General features: G+C 50.2%; 1 protein-coding gene across 1 annotated transcript in view; it reads left to right on the forward strand.

Annotated features, from left to right (window-relative positions):
- Positions 1 to 17,181, forward strand: part of DNAH9 (dynein axonemal heavy chain 9) — a 359,765-nt gene that overhangs the window by 324,168 nt on the left and 18,416 nt on the right. The window contains exons 63-66 of the mRNA XM_062215967.1: positions 1,375 to 1,602; positions 6,079 to 6,270; positions 6,982 to 7,173; positions 9,985 to 10,155. Of these exons, the coding sequence (XP_062071951.1) occupies positions 1,375 to 1,602; positions 6,079 to 6,270; positions 6,982 to 7,173; positions 9,985 to 10,155 (783 nt within the window). The remainder of the gene's footprint in view (positions 1 to 1,374; positions 1,603 to 6,078; positions 6,271 to 6,981; positions 7,174 to 9,984; positions 10,156 to 17,181) is intronic.

The following is a 17,181-nucleotide window of genomic DNA, read 5'->3' on the forward strand; positions in this document are numbered from 1 at the left end:
AGAGGGTCAGAAACCACACAGAGGAGCTTGGGATGGGAGCCTTTGTGGGCCTCTGAGAGGCAATGATTCGGTATGTTTTAGGAAGATAAGTTTGGCAACAATTAGCAGAATGGCTTGGAGAGGAGAGATTTAAATCAGTGCCTTTCAAATGTTAACACGCATACGAATTCCTGGATCCCAGAAAATGTGCTGATGCCTGAAGTCTGGGTGGGGCCCGAGATGTTGCCTGTCTCATTAGCTCCCTCCCAGCTCAGGCCGGCAATGCTGGTCCCTGGCCCCCCACTTCTGACTCTCAAGGGATCAAATATTCCAGGTGTCTGGCCTCGGTGGCGGGGAATTGGGCCTGGAACGCAAGTCTGTATGAGGCCAGCAGCAGAAGCTGGGAACCCATCCATTAGAAATGCAAATCCTCAGGCTTCCAGCCCAGACCTACTGAATCGGAAACCCTCAGGGCGGGCCCTCAAACCCATGTTGAAACCAGCTCTCCAGATGGTTCTCACGTTCAGCCCAGGTGGAGAACTTTATGCTGCAAAGACTTCAGGTATCAGAGGACAGAGTTCAAGTGCAGGCTATTAGGAGGTCCCCAATCCTGGGCAGCCCAAGACTCTTGTTGTGATGTGATTAAAGATGTTTTTCCCATTGAACAGCATTGGGTTTCACAACACTGTAAGTGCATGAAATGCCATGAGACACTTAAAAATGTACACTCTTGATTTAAAAATGGTTGAGGGGCGGGTGTTTGGCCTAGCAGTTATGGTGCCAGTTAAGACTCAGCTCTCCCATGTTGGAGTACCCAGGTTTGATTCCCAGTTCCAGCTCCTTACTCCAGCCTCCTGCCTGTGCACACCTTGAGAGGCAGTGATCATGGCTCAAGCAGTTGGGTTCGTGCCAATCAAATGAGAGAGCTGGATTGAGTTCCCAGCTCCTGACTTTGGTCTTTGGTCCAGGCCCAGTCTTTTTTTTTTTTTAAAGATTTATTTATTTATTTGAAAATCAGAGTTACACAGAGAGAGAAGGAGAGGCAGAGAGAGAGAGAGGCCTTCCAACCACTGGTTCACTCCCTAATTGTCCACAACAGCCAGAGCTGCGCCGATCTGAAGCCAGGAGCTTCTTCCGGGTCCAGGCCCAGTCTTGGCCATTGCCGACATTTGGGGAATGAACCAGTAATTAGGAGCTCTCTCTATCTCTATATCTCTGCCCCTCAAATTTAAAATACATACATATATATATATATTTGACTGAGATTATAAATTTTAAGTTATATCTATTTGATCATTTTTTTTAAAAAAAAAAAAAGGTTATTTGAAGCTTACTGCTAACTGAGCTAAACAGTTGTCTGCATGGGGTTGGGGGGTGTTTCTTCCTTCCCACCAGAATATACACCTGGTAGCCAAGTGGCTCAGCACCCTGGAGAAGAAGCTGGAGGAGCACAGTGAGGACAGCCACCCCGAGTTCAGGGTCTTCATGAGCGCAGAGCCTGCACCCTCCCCCGAGGGCCATATCATCCCCCAGGGCATCCTGGAGAACTCCATCAAGATCACCAATGAGCCCCCTACGGGCATGCATGCCAACCTGCACAAAGCCTTGGACAACTTCACCCAGGTACGAGTCCAAGAGGGAAGGGAAGAGCCACTCCCCATCTCACAAGAGCCATTCAACCTGGGGGAAGGGCACGAAGCTGGGGGGTGGACCGGGTGCTGCCCAAGGCCTAGAGCAACTCCAACAGGTACCAAATATGCCCCATTTGCAAGCGACCCCCATTCAGTTTCCACAGGGCACAACACAGCTCCCAAATTGCCACACGCAGGAAAAGTGGAGTGTGCAGCCTGCCTTTGGCCGAAGGTGTGGGGCCGCTTTCTGCAAGCCCACTGTTAACTGAGACACCAAGGGGAGCAGGGTGCGTTGCTATGAATCTATGGGATTGATAGGATGTGCTGGGTCACACACGGATGAGCTAAGCCCCCTACCTTTGAGCCAGGGGAAAGGGCTCTACTTCAGATGACATCATTGCAATCGGCATGTGTCTTGAGTAACCCAGGTGCCAGATGGTGGGGATGGTTTCGTTACAGAAACCTGGGCTGGGAAAACTCCCTCCATTCAAACAGGCACCAGAGACAGTGGAGGATCAAGCAGTTTATTACCCCAGCGGCCTCAGCTGGAATCATTTCCCAAGAACTGAGCAACAATGCCAACTTTCTTACAATATTTATAGGTTCATCAGTGTCATACCTTAGCTGTTACAGCATTGGCGGGTTTAAATTGCAGCCTACTTGACTTAGGACCACACTTCCGATGGTTGGGGGGGCCTGGTATGTTTGTAAAAGAGATACCAGGGGCAGATTTATTAGGACAGATGTATGACTGGAGTTGGCAGAAGCAGAACTTAGGCCATCTTCCCTCCCTAGACAAGGTCCCAGCGGGCAGCTGCTTCACTACTGAATTGTGAACAGCCACTTTGCAAGGTCTGTGTGGGGAGGAGGGGTCTGCTTTTCTTTCTTTGACTCTGTTTGCGGCCCTATTTCCTCTACAGTTGATTGTTGGACTCTTAATTACAGTGTGGCCCCCAGACCAGCAGGCTCAGGATCACCTGAGAACTAACGAGAGATGAAGATTTTCAGGCCCCACCCTAGACCTGCTGAGTAAGAACCAGGATGGAGCCCAGGAATCTGTGTTTTAATAAGCCCTCCAGGTCATGCTCATGCATGGCCAAGTTTGAATACACCATTGATTTACATTCTTAAAAAATTTATGTGAAAGACAGAGTTACAGAGAGAGAAGGAGATGGAGAGAGAGAGAGAGAGAGAGAGAGCTCTTCCATCCACTGGTTCACTCCCCCAAATGGTCACAATGGCCGGGGCTTGCAAGGCCAAATCCAGGAGCCTCTTCTGGGTCTCCCACATGGGTGCAGAGGTCCAAGGACTGGGGCCATCCTCTGCTGCTTTCCCAGGGAGCTGCATCAGAAGTGCAGCAGCTGGGACTCGAACCAGTGCCCATGTGGGATGCTGGCATTGCAGGCCACAGCTTAATCTGTTGCACCACAGTGCTGGCCCCACCACTGGTTTACTCCAGAGGGACTCCTAATGCCAAGGCTTAAGGTTCAAGTGCAGGCTACTACACTATTCCAAGTCTGGGATGCTAAACTTGTCTCATTGGCTGTTTATCTAAAGCCGAGGCCAGGCCCGGAGGTGGCTGATGCCATTGGTTGAGTGGTACCTGGGAAATCTGCGGTTCAGACATCTTTCACCTCCTCTGGAAAGCACCATGCCTTTAGCTTCTTCCTTGAGGAGGTGCACCTTCCTGTGGAGGGAGTGCACAAAGGTTTAACTACCAGGAGGGCAGGGTCCACAGGGTCACCTGAAGTCCACCCACCACACCGAGATCTTCCTAACGAGCTCTTAGGAAGCTTTTCCTCTCTGATGCCATCTTAGAGTAGCCCCAGGCAGGGTCTTCAATGTCACAGAATTGAGCCTCAAACTCACAAGCCCAAGATGGGTCACCCAGGGACTCGAGCTGCACCCTCCAACCCAACAAATACTTCAGCTAGCGCTGTGCAAACCTCCGGCACCACAGGCCCTTGGAGGCTTGGTTTAACTTAGCAGTAACATGAAGGCTGGGGGCAGGCTGAGTCTCAGGAGGTTCCGCTGGCTGCAGGACCCCCTCATAGCATAGGAGTCGCACAGTCCCACTGGAAAAGGGACGCGTCCGCAAAGATGGAGAAGCAAAATCTGTCCAGTCTCCTCCGTTTTCCATCCCCTTCCCAACACACCTGCAAAGCTCACACATCATCTGGGACAGAGAATGGAGAAAGGCCACCAGGAGACGCAGAGCATTCGAGAGTGAAGTCTCTGCTGAGCCGTGCCCACCCTCTGCGCGTGGGGCACTCTCCTCTACAGGCGCATCTCCTCTTCCTTTCTTTTTCACTTTTTCCAAAACAGGGCTTGAGTAGACTCCTAGGTGCTCAGTACCCGGGAGGTCCAAACTACCAGATTTTCTGGCTTTTCTATCCCATGTCATGAAAGCATCCATTTAAAAATAATTTATTTATTTATTATTTTTGAGATAACATGTTTAATCCACATTGTAGTCAAAGGCTTAATGCTCCACTAACTAAAGAGTTCACCAAAGAAAAAGTAAAAAGAGCGTAGATGAGCAGGGAGATGGACAAGGGCTGGACATCAAATGAAAAAATGGGCAACTCCACTCAAAGTCAGTTTTTAAATAACTGCAAAATCATTATGATTATGGCAGTATATAATTTTTTTATTTTTTTTAATTTTTTTTTGACAGGCAGAGTGGACAGTGAGAGAGAGAGAGACAGAGAGAAAGGTCTTCCTTTTCCGCTGGTTCACCCTCCAATGGCCGCCGCGGCCGGCACACCACGCTGATCCAAAGGCAGGAGCCAGGTGCTCCTCCTGGTCTCCCATGGGGTGCAGGGCCCAAGGACTTGGGCCATCCTCCACTGCACTCCTGGGCCATAGCAGAGAGCTGGCCTGGAAGAGGAGCAACTGGGACAGAATCTGGGGTGCCGGCGCCACAGGCAGAGGATTAGCCTAGTGAGCCACAGCGCCGGCCAAGTAATATATAATTTTTAACAATTAGTTTGACAAAGTACTGTAATTGCAGCAACACTGATACACACAGGCATTTCTTTCTCTTTCTCTTTTTATTTTTCTTCTTTGATTTTTTTTTTTTTAATTTTAGTTCCCACATGGAAGGGAGAACACCACACTGAGTGAAAGAAGCCAGGCACAGAGAGAAAAATACTGCATGGTCTCCCTTACCCGTGGAGACATACATCCTTTGGTTTTCAATCTGTAGCCTTCTCCATAGAAAGCTAGTACTGGCTCCTTTTTTTTTTTTTTTTTTTTTTTTTTTTTTGAGATTATTTATTTGAAAGGGAGAGTTACAGAAAGAGAGATGTTCCATCCTCTGGTTCACTTCCCAAATGACTTCAAAGGCTAGGGCGAGGCCAGGCCGAAGCCAGGAGCCAGGAGCTTCTTCCAAGTCTCCCACATGGGTGCAGGGGCAGTGGAGCAGCCAGGACCCAAAATGGGCACCCATCTGGGATGCTGGTGCTGCAGGCTGTGGCTTTACCCACTATGCCATTGGTCCAAGCTCTCAAAAAGCATGGCTTTGTACAACACTGGCAGTGTACATGGCAACATTGCTGAAAATGGTAAATGTTATGCCATGTGAAATTTATCACAAATTTTTTTTTTTTTTTTCAGATTAAAAGTTGGGGGAAAACGGGGATTAGGATGTGGTCAGCGGGGTCTTTGGAAGGCTCCGTGGGCCGGCCACTCTCAGCTATCCTGCCTGGAGGGTCTCCGGCAGAGTTGCAGGGTAGGGTAGCAAGTGCCCAACATGCGGTTTTTGCTAATAATCAATGCTGAGCCTCAGTAGGATTGTTGCCACTGAGAGCCACCCTGGCTTCAACTGCTCAACTTCCCTGGGGGCCACTGTCCCTGGGTTCCTCCCCCTGCAAGCCTTGATGTCAGCGTTGGTCACTGGGCAAGGGAGGACTAGGTCCTAAGAGATGCCGCCTTCCCCCGGCGTCTCTGCCCCTGGCACAGCCAGCTGGTTCTGCACTGAGGGCCACCAAGCGGGAGGTGGATGAGGGCGGTCACTGCTCCTAAGGCTTCCTTGCTCGACTCAGCTTTGATGAGCTCAGGGCTGTGCTCATCCACCATCCACTCTGTGCCTTCAGACCTCCCGTTTTAACCATCCACAGGATCAATTACTAGAAACTGACATCTTTCCATCCCCGTTTGGGGACAGCTGCTTTATTTTGACTTCCATGTGAATTGTGCCAGGGGCAGCCAGCATCGCCTTAGTCCCAAGGGCAGGGATTATACCGATTAACTTTCTGCAGTGCACAAGAAAGGCATGGCTGGAAGAGAAGACCGTAGACATAATCGGTGGGCGCCCCCACCCACACCCTGGGGCACGGCGACATTGACAGGACAAAGCTGGACCATCCCGTGGGCCACGACCCTGTCTTCGGTTAACAGCACTGCCCCAGCCCTGGCTAAGGGAAGCTGAGTGTCAACGTCCTCACCAGGGACGCTCTCCTTCCAGGACACCCTGGAGCTGTGCGCCCGCGAGACGGAGTTTAAGAGCATCCTCTTTGCTCTTTGTTACTTCCACGCCGTGGTGGCAGAGAGACGAAAGTTTGGGCCTCAGGGGTGGAACCGGCCCTACCCCTTTAACACCGGGGACCTCACCATCTCCGTCAACGTGCTCTACAACTTCCTGGAGGCCAACGCCAAGGTGAAAGAGATGGGCGTTCTGGGGCCGACCAGCACGGATGCGGGTCGGCAGGGCAGCTCTCAGGGGGATGCAGTGGTGTCACCACACATACGGAGGGGAGGGTGCTGGGGAAAGTCTACATCTAATACCAGCTGGGTAAGGAAGTGCCAACCCCAGGACCAGCCTGGGGCTGAAAACAGCGCTACCATGCTGTCACAGCCAAGGAAGCTCAGGGAACCAGTAGCTCATGCCCTGGGGGAGTCAGAACCATCCCACCCCACCCCCCTCAGAAACTCTTCTGCCTCCAGCTGCTGGGCTCCAGGAAGCCCCCCCTCCCCACCATCCCTCCATTTGCCGGCTTTCCCCAAAGGGTTTCCCTCCCTTTCACACCAGTGAACGCGCAAGCTGCATTTCATTTGCTGTGAATTTTCCAAAGGAACAATGAGTTCATCTTGGCGTTCTTGGCATAAGGGGCTTCTGGGTGGAACCTGCCTTCATGGTCATGGCTGATGATTGTGATAGAGGAAAGGTATCTACGGGAGGGGGTTGGCATCTCGCCCCTCCTCGCCCTTCGATGCAATTCCTCAAGCCTTTTGCGCGCTCGCACAAAATATGTTTGCATCTGCTGGGCACTGATCGTATAGAGATAAGGCAACAAGTGGTCACAAGAAGCCCACCTGTCAGGCCAATCCCATGCCTCACTGGGGAGTCTATCTTTCCGCTATCTCTAAGGTGCCCTACGATGACTTGCGTTACCTCTTTGGTGAGATCATGTACGGAGGCCACATTACGGACGACTGGGACAGGAGACTCTGCAGAACCTACCTGGAGGAATTCATTAAGCCAGAAATGTTGGAAGGGGAGCTGTCTCTGGCGCCGGGGTTCCTGCTCCCCGGCAACATGGACTACAGTGGGTACCATCAGGTGAGGTCACACGGGGACAGGGCTAGGGATGAGCAGCTCACGGAGCTGAGTCTGTGTCTGCTTTGGTTCTCTGCCCCAAATGTTCCCGGCTCAGCCCCAGAGATGCAGGACCTCTTGCCCCAAATCAGTCACAACATTGAGCCAGTGGAGATCTTTTTCCCTTCATGGGCTTTGGTTCCAGAGTTCTATCTGTTGCTCTTCCTACAATTAAACATTGGGGGCAGTTGCTGGCTGCTTTCCTTCAGGATGTCAACAAAAGCCATCACTGGTGGAGAAAGAGCTCCGGAGAAAGAACTTAGCCAGTTTGGGGTTCAGTTTATACCAGTGATTCTAAATCTCTCCAGAGGGGCCTGGTCTCTCACCCCTCCTTTTCCCTATTGGTCCCCTATAAACACAGGCAAACATACCCACCTACGCTGCGAAAATCAGTCTCATGGACAATTTTCTTATTAATTTGACTGCTCATGCTATTACCACAGTTTTTAAAAAATATTCCTCTTTGCCTATTTAACTTGCCATGAAAAATATACTGAAAGATCATTTTTTTTAGAATTTTTATTGCTGGACTTTTGAACATGCAGAAAAGAAGTCTCGAGTACTATGGAGTGGCAGTGTGGCACAGTGGGTTAAGCCACCACTGGGGATGCCAGCATCCTATATCAGGGTTCCCTGGACCAAGTCCTGCCTCTGCTTTCCATCCAGCTCCCTGCTAATGCACCTGGAATGCAGCAGATAATGACCCAAGCACTGGGTCCCTGCCACCCACGTGGGAAACCAGGATGGAATTCCTGGCTCCTGGCTTTGGCCTGGCCCAGCCCTGGCTGTTGTGGGCACTTGGAAGATTTCTGTCTGTCTCTCCCTCTCTCTTTCTGTGTCTCTCGCTCTCTCTGTGGCACTCTGCCTTACAAATAAATAAATAAAAGCTTTTAAAGAATAATCAGTCTTTTGACTGATGCTCAGGATTAGGCCCTCTGAACTTGGTACCTAAGAGGTGAACAACAAATACGTATTCAAAAAAAAAAGAAAGTCTTGAGTACTAGTCATATACTGGTCATAGAAACCTTAACTGCAAGCTTTAGAATTTTTTTAAGTCATAAAACTTAAGAGGATAAGTCTTCAAAGTCATTTGATCCAGAAAAACTGACCTATGAGGGGAAATTAAAAACAATAAATCTCTTTAAGGAAAATAAGAGGGTTTTTTGTTTAACTATTTGACCCAGGCTGCACGGCTTCTCACAGGAAAGTAGTGCAAGAGCGCCCCCTAGTGTCCACAGGCTAATTTGACAAGAGGCTGGAGAAGGTGATGTGAGACGAAGATCTGATTGTTTTACCCAGGGACAACCTGGTTTGTACACACTGAGCGACAGGGGCGATGTCACCCTCTAATCTTTCCCTTAATAATCGGTGGTTATAAGGAACTCTCCAAAAGTGCAGGGGTGTGCCAAATGCTGGAAGAGATACAAAAATAAACACACACCTGCTTTTGAGAAGTGAGCAATCTTTTTACTTGGGCTGGATGTTAATGACTCCAAAAAATCATCAAAATAGCATGGGAGAAAATCATGAGGGATATTTTCCCACCATCATAAAAAGAACAGAAGGATACAATGCGCGTGGACAGCCTGGCAGGCATTTGAGATATGGCTGATTGTGACCACTGGAACTGACTCAATTAGGCACCACACTTTTTTTTTTTTTTTTAAGATTTATTTATTTATTTATTTGAAAGTCAGAGTTACAGAGAGAGGGAGGGGGGGAGAGGGAGAGACAGAGAGGAAGATATATTTTCCATTCGCTGGTTCACTCCCCAGATGGCCACAACGGCCACAATTGGGCTAATCTGAAGCCAGGAGCTTCTTCCAGGTCTCCCACATGGGTGCAGGGGCCCAAAGACATAGGCCATCTTCCACTGCTTCCCTAGTTGCATTAGCAGGGAGTTGGATCGGAAGTGGAGCCGCCTGGACTCGAACCAGTGCTAATATGGGATGCTGGTGCTGTGGACAGCAGCTTAACCCACTGTACTACAATGCCGGCCCTGCCTTTTGCCTGGGACACAAGCTCTCCAGTTTGTAGCCCATCTCACCTCACCCTATAGCCCAATTACACGTCTGTTCAGCACACATAGTCCCATGTATGGGTTTAGGTTTGTCTTGATGTAGATAATCAGAGGGGAGGAGGGAATAAAAAGGGGGTGGAGGTGGGGGTGGGGATCCCCTTCTGGCTGGGACCCTGTCAGAGTTTGTGTAAAACACCAGGGTGGGCTTCGTGTTGCTGAGGGATTGTGGGAAACTCTCCCGATGTCTGTGTCAGCAAGCCATGGGACAGGGTGAGACTGAGATGGATCAAGTCTTCTGTGCTTCCAAAAGAAGAGAATGAGACGGGGCTGGCACTGTGGCGCAGTAGGCTAAGCCTCCGCCTGCGGTGCCGGCATCCCATGTGGGCTCCGGTTCAAGTCCCGGCTGCTCCATTTCCAATCCAGCTCTCTGCTGTGGCCTGGGAAAGCAGTAGACAATGAACAGGACATTCTGGGACACTGTTCTGGTAAGGGGGGTGGGGGAAAACAGGAAGGCAAGAAAGGCAGCGGGGACAAACTTCACCTGAATCTCCCTCTAGATCCCAAACACTTGGGCCATCCCCTACTGCTTTCCCAGGGGCATTAGCAGGGAGCTGGATCAGAAGCAGAGCAGCCAGGACTTGAATCCACACTCCAATACTGGATGCCGGTGTTGCAGGCTGCAGCCCAGTTGGCTGTGCCACAACGCCCGCCCCCTGGCTTGCTCTCTAAGTGAGCCTGCCCCTGACTGATTTCAGTACATCGACGCCGAGCTGCCCCCGGAGTCGCCCTACCTCTACGGCCTCCACCCCAACGCAGAGATCGGCTTCCTGACCCAGACCTCGGACAAGCTCTTCCGCACCGTGCTGGAGCTGCAGCCTCGGGACCGCCAGGCTGGGGATGGAGCCGCAGGCACCCGGGAAGAACAGGTGTGTGGTGGGGATGGCCTGGGCTCGCTCTTGCAGGTAGAGGCTCCCCCTCCCCGCTACCAGCCACACTGGCAGGACCCAGCAGAGACCCTGCACCTGAGGTGTGGCCTGTCCAGCCTTGACCTGCTGGCCCGTCACCTCTGTGAGCTCCTCGTCCTCCCAGGTCTGGTTACATCACAGGAAGTCCTGCCCTTGTGGGCTGCCCAGCCCACCCATCATCTCTTCACTCCATTTGCCTGCCCAAGCTTAGAAAGGGTGGGACTGATCAATGGTGATTTGGAAACCTTGACACTGCAAGCACCTGCCGGCTTCCCCACTCCACCAAGGAGGTGTCCGTTTGGGCAAGCCCCCTCCGCTTTCACACAAAGACACCCACTCTGGGTGAATGACTCCTGGGCACCGCACCCTCACAGGGAGGAGCTCGTAAGAACAGCACCTCTGAAGAGTCAGCGTGGTGGAGGGAACCCTGTGGAGTAGAAAGGTTGACTGGACAGGGCGGGGCCCTGTGCCTGGTACAGGAGGTAACAGAGGGGACAAAAAATGGGTGAGCCACCAAATAGAATGTGTGCCTGAATTTTTCCCTATGACAACCTATTTCAGCGTTCGAGATGTAGCGCTCCTTCCCTCTAACCAACACCCATCCCCAGTACTGCCTGGGTCCCCTCACTTAGAGACACCCTGGGGTTTTTGAGGACATATGCCCACCTGGAAGATGAAGGGTTAGGAAGACAGGTGGTTATCAAACTTTCAGGCCCCTGGGATTGGCCTTAGGGAAGCAAACCGATTGATCCTAAAGGAGTCAGACTTTCATTCAAAGGCGTGGAGTGGGTACCATGCAAACAGTCGTTCTCAAATGTTAAAATGCTTCTGCTGAGCCGGAGGACTTGAAATCCTCCTTCTGGAGTCTGGACTTAGACTTAGGAATGAGCAATCCAAATGGCTTGGATGAAACTTGGCCTACTTCAAGGAAGCCAAGTATTTTATTTACTTATTTTATTTGTTCATAATGCAAAAATAGAGGGATAGACAGAAGTCTTCCATCTATTGGTTTGCTCCTCAGATGGCCACAATAGCCAGGGCTGGGCCAGGCAGAAGCCGGGAACTCAACCTGAGTCTCGCATGGAAGTAGCAGGGACCTGAGTCCTTGAGTCATCTGCTCCTCCCAGGGCGAACATGCACAGGAAATGGAATCAGGAGAGGCGCTGAGACCTGAACACACCCAGCGCTCTGATGCGGGATGCAGGTAGCCCAGGGGCATCTTGACTGCTCTACCCAATTCCTGCCCTCTGCTTTCCTTTTAAATCACACTGTTCACCCTATTCCACTGTTTGATGTGTAACATACAATCTTAGAATGAAGAGGAGGGGAAGAATCCAGACCAACCAGAACAAAAAATGTTCCTTAGCTCTAAAAATGAGAAAGGCTGTAGCCATCCCGGTGGGTGATCCTCGACTCAGAGTGGTTCATCTGAGTGAGTTGTCAGTTTTACGATGATGCAGAGGTGATAGTCATTCTGTAGAAATCACACCTCGGGCTAGTGATATGTGGTCCCTTCCTCTCCCCCAGTGCTGGACAGCAGCAGCAAACCTGGTTCCCAGCCAGCCCCGCTGTCACTAGGGAAAACCTCCAATGCTGTAACCTAACAAATCACAAAAGATGTTCAACACCTTATAAAATAGACTGTATGTTATATGATGTTGCCCAGCTGTAGGCAAATAGGAATGTTCTGAGTTCATTTGAAGCAGGAGAAGCTAACCTATGATGTTGGGTAGGCTGGGTGTGCTCATAACAGATGCATTTTACAATATTTTTTTTACTTACAAAGGGTTTGTTAGGATATTGTAACCCCATGGTAACTTAAGGAGGAGCATCTGTGTAAGTAATATATTTCAGACAAGGGTCAAAGAAGCTTCTGTCATCACTTCCTTATGCCCTCCCCCGGCTAACTGAAGCAATGGTGTGGGCCATGATCACTTGCCATGCATGATACTGTGTAGGATAGGAAGTGTACAGCTCACTGGGTGCAGGTGCAACTGCTCAATAACCTGGGACTCACCATGGTAGGGTTCCTCACATAGAGCTCACATGTTCTCATGAGCCCTGCTCCTTCCCATCCTCTTGAGGTTCCAGGAGAAAGGCAAAGAGCCCAAGTGCAGAGATGTTTTGTTACTAGGTAGCAAAAGACCAGAGGTTGCACCTTCCACATACACCCGCAAGCTCTTCACCCAAGTCTACTTCCATGTCCACATCTACCAGGATACTTCAGAAGTTGGTAAAGCAGTGGGCATTTGGTGTCGCAATTCAGCTACTGCCTGAAACACCCACATCTCATATTAGAGTACATGAACCCATTAGAGTACTTGAACTCATGTTCAAGTCCCAGTTCCACTTCCAATTCCGGCTTCCAGCTAATCAGCATCCTGGGATGCAGCAAATGGTGGCTCAACACTTGGGTCCCTGCCAGCCACATGGAAGGCCTGACTGAGGTCCAGGCTCCTGGCTTTGGCCTGGCCCAGGCCTAGCTGTTGTAGCAGATCAAAGATCTCTGTGTCTGCATCTCTCTGTGTCTCTCTTTCAAATAAAATGAAAATAAATAAAAACAGTTTTTCAGAAGTCTGTAGAAAATGGAATGAAAAAATAAGGTGATTACCTTGCAAAGAATGTTTGAGATGCACGTGTAGTTTTTTTCATAACATGCGCTTTCCATGGATCTGTGAAGAACTCTCACAGATGAAGGGAAGCTGAGGGTTTCTCTGTGTGGCCAGGCTGTGTGTGCCTTGGGAGAAGAGAGAACAGTTGAGGGTGGGGGACACAGGGACAAACAACTAGCAGTCTCCATAATCTTCCATTTTCTCTTCTAAGACACCAAGGCACATTTTGCTGCTGTCAGCCAGGACTGCTGCATGGCCCCAGATAGCCCTCGAAGGCAGGTGAACCTGCTATTACTCAGGAAGGGCACCTGGCTGTGTTCGTTGCCACAGACAGGGTGGCTTCAACAACTGGAATTTATTTTGTTCATATTCTAGAGGCTCAAAGTCCAGGATCCAGGTACTGGCAGGTTTGCTTTCTCCTAGGGCATCTCTACTCTGGGCATGCAAACCCCTGTTGTCTCTCTTGTGTGCATCAAAATTTCCTCTTCCTGGATGTATACCAGAAAGACTAGATTTGGGCCTGCCTGAATGGCTCTCTTCTTAAAGATTTATTTGTTTGTTTGGCAGGCAGAATGACAGAGAGAGCAAGAGATACAGGGAGAGACAGAGAGAGAGAGAGACAGAGAGATCTTCCATCCACTGGTTCACTCCCCAGATGGCTACAACACCCGGGGCTGATTCATGCCAAAGACTAGAGCCAGGAACTCCATCATGGGTGGAAGACACCCAAGCACTTGGGCCATCCTCCACTGCTTACCCAGGCAGATTAGCAGGGAGCCAGATTGGAAGTGGAGCAGCCAGGACTCTAACCAGTGCTCCAATATGGTATGTCGGCATCAAAATTACTTCTTAACCTGCTGCGCCACAACACAGCCCCCTTAATGGCTTCCTTTTAACCTAATCGCCTCTTCAAAGGCTCCAGATAGTCACCTTCTGAGGTACCGGGGGTTAGCACTTAAGCATAAGAAGTCTGGGGGGCCGGCGCCATGGCTCAATAGGCTAATCCTCCGCCTGCGGTGCTGGCACACCAGGTTCTAGTCCCAGTCGGGGTGCCGGATTCTGTCCCGGTTGCCCCTCTTCCAGGCCAGCTCTCTGCTATGGCCTGGGAGTGCAGTGGAGGATGGCCCAAGTGCTTGGGCCCTGCACCCCATGGGAGACCAGGCGAAGCGCCTGGCTCCTGGCTTTGGATCAGTGTGAAGTGCCGGCCGTGGCGGCCATTGGAGGGTGAATCAACGGCAAAAGGAAGACCTTTCTCTCTCTCTCTCTCTCTCTCTCTCTCTCACTGTCCACTCTGCTTTTCAAAAAAAAAAAAAAGAAGAAGAAGAAGTCTGGGGTACACAACTCAGCCTATAGCACTTGTCCCCTCAGTGACTTTCCTTGGAAGCACTTCCTTTCTTCCTTGGCGATGAGGCCTGTGCCACTCACATGGGAGGCCTGCTTTGATTTCCCAGCTCCCAGTTCCCAGCTTTAGCTTGACCCAGTCCTGGCTTTTGCCCGCATTCAAGGAGTGAAGTAGCATATAGATGGAAGATCTCTGTGTGTCTGTCTATCTCTCTATCTCTTTGCATTTTGAACAAATAAAATAAATAAAATATTCAAATGAAAACAGCTTTCTCAAAGTATCTCACTTGCATCCAAGTTACTAGATTGACCATGTCCAGGTCTGACTCCAGACGCCAGCATCAGAATTCCAAGTTTTCTAGCTCATTATCAGGCATTTAAAACTTGAGGACTGGCCGGCGCCGCGGCTCACTAGGCTAATCATCCGCCTTGCGGCGCCGGCACACCGGGTTCTAGTCCCGGTCGGGGCACCGATCCTGTCCCGGTTGCCCCTCTTCCAGGCCAGCTCTCTGCTATGGCCCGGGAAGGCAGTGGAGGATGGCCCAAGTGCTTGGGCCCTGCACCCCATGGGAGACCAGGAGAAGCACCTGGCTCCTGCCATCGGATCAGCGCGGTGCGCCGGCTGCAGCGCGCCTACCACGGCGGCCATTGGAGGGTGAACCAATGGCAAAAGGAAGACCTTTCTCTCTGTCTCTCTCTCACTGTCCACTCTTCCTGTCCAAAAAAAAAAAAAAAAAAAAAAATTCAAAAAATTTCAAAAATTCAAAAACTTGAGGACTATTACTCTGATGACATCGCTCCACATCTTTAAATAAAAGCCTCATTCCTTTAGGCAATCAGTTTGCATCTATCCCAGGAGCCTAAATGTTTGATAGCAACCAGTTTTCCTAACCATTCATCTTCCAAGGATATTTCCTCATAAACTCAAGAGCATCTAAGGTGATCCAGACAGTACTGAGGCTGGGTGTTGCTTGGGGAAGCCCATATCTACCTTATGGAATCCCCTCAGTATTGGATTTCTTTGGTGTTGAACAACTAGCCAGCCATTTGGAGAAAAAAAATATGCTATCTCTTTTTCAAGAGGCAGAGAGATGGGGAGAAAGAGGGAGAGAGGGAGAGAGTGAAAAAGAGAAAGCTCTCATCTGCTGGTTCACTCCCCAGATGCCCACAATGGCCAAGGTGCTGAAGCCTGGAGCTGGGAACTCAGTCTGGGTCTCCCACGCAGGTGGCTGAGACCCGAGTCCTTGAGTCTGCCTCCCAGGGTCTACATCGGCAGGAAGCTGGAATGAGGAGCTGTAGCCAGGCACTGAACCCATGTATTCCAGTGTGGGACACGAGCATCCTAACCAGCACCTAAACTACCAAACATGTGCCTCCAGCTTCTGTTTAAATTCGGCTTTTCATACATCTGTGGACCCCACCCCCTTCCTCATCGGTCCTCTCTTTTCTTGGGCCTCCAAACCCTGCACGGCCAGATCGGCAACAGAACTCCGCGCCCCCACACCCAGTGCATTGTGGAACAGTCTCCTTGGACTATCTTTTCATCTTTTCGTGAGTAATGTTCAAATGGCAGCTCACTGATATAGGGCTGTTTCTTCGAATTCCACTCCAGAGATGGAAATATGGTACAATTTTAGCCATTTGTCTTCTACCCTGGCAGAGCCTCAAGGACCATTTGAATTCTATTCCTGTTTTTGCTATGACAGCACCGGAGACCCGCTCGTGACAGGGTGATGGGTTTTTGCTTCCTTTTTTTTTTCTAACATCAGCTATTTTCCTGGGGACTGTATTGTACGTTAGCAATGCAAGGCCAGGTGAATGTGCATCATCCTCTACGTGTACATGGTTCTTTAGAGCTGTCGGATGCTGCCACATTCATCAGCTCACTTGAGCTGATCTTCGTGTCAACCCTGGGAGGTGGAGAGGAGGGGACAGGCAGAGAAAGATGCTCTTGGAAACATTTGTAGATGAGAACTTAGAGGCCCATGGGGAAGCCTGGCAGAACCATGCTAACCCCGTCAGAGTTCTTTGATTGCAATTCAGCTGAACCAGGCAAGAAATAGCTTACTATATCAAAGTAGTCAACCCAAGACAAAATAAAGACCCCCATGGGCCTAGGGTCCCTGGGAGAAATAAAAAAAGAGTGGGCAGTCCTTTCAGGGCCTGTCCATCCTGCCAGTGGCTCCTAGACCCTGGGCTCCTGGGGGCGATAATCTGATTGGTCTAACTTGGGCTCAGGATGCTGGGCCCAGTGACTATCTGCCACCAAAAAAAACAAACAATGGGGAAGAGGTCATTTGTTACAGGAGATGGAGACCTGTTCCTAGACGATGAAGACAAAAACACTGGGCATCCACCGCAGTGGATGGATCTAGGGCTCAGCTCTCCCCACTCGAGGAAGGGTGCTGCCTACTCACCTGCTCACCTGCTCCACATGTCCGCCTCCTCTCCCTCCTTCGCAGTTTGCTGGGTGTGCACTTGCTTCATCTCTCTTCCTCTGCTGATGGACCTCCCAGGCTTACTCATGGACTCCAAAATGGCAAACTCAGCCTCCAAATGTTTGCCCCAAAGTTGCTCAGAGCCTCTGTGCCTTGCTTCCGATGTCCCAGGAGAGAGATCCTGGCGGTTATAGCTCCCGAGGTCTAAGTAGCTGACAGTCTGTATGGGGAAAGGAAGCACAGGTGCAAAGGAAGATTGTACATGTGTGTACATGTGTGCATGATGGGTGAGGGTGTTTCCCTAGAACTCAGAGATGCAAAACCCAGGGTCACATCACAGAAACGCCAAACTGACCGTGTGTGTGTATGTGAGCACATGTGTGATGTGTATGTATATAAGTGTCATTTGTGTATGTGTGTGTTATTTATGTGTGCATGTGTCTCTGTATCTGTGTAGGTATATTTTTGTGTATATGTGTCTTGTGTGAATATGTGTCTGTATGTGTGTGCATGTGTATCAGTGTGTTACGTGTATGAGTGTGGGTATAAACGTATATGTGATCATGTGCATGTGTGTCAGTGTGTGTATGTATGAA

This window comes from Lepus europaeus, chromosome 18 (genome assembly GCF_033115175.1).
Source record: "Lepus europaeus isolate LE1 chromosome 18, mLepTim1.pri, whole genome shotgun sequence".
NCBI lineage: Eukaryota > Metazoa > Chordata > Mammalia > Lagomorpha > Leporidae > Lepus > Lepus europaeus.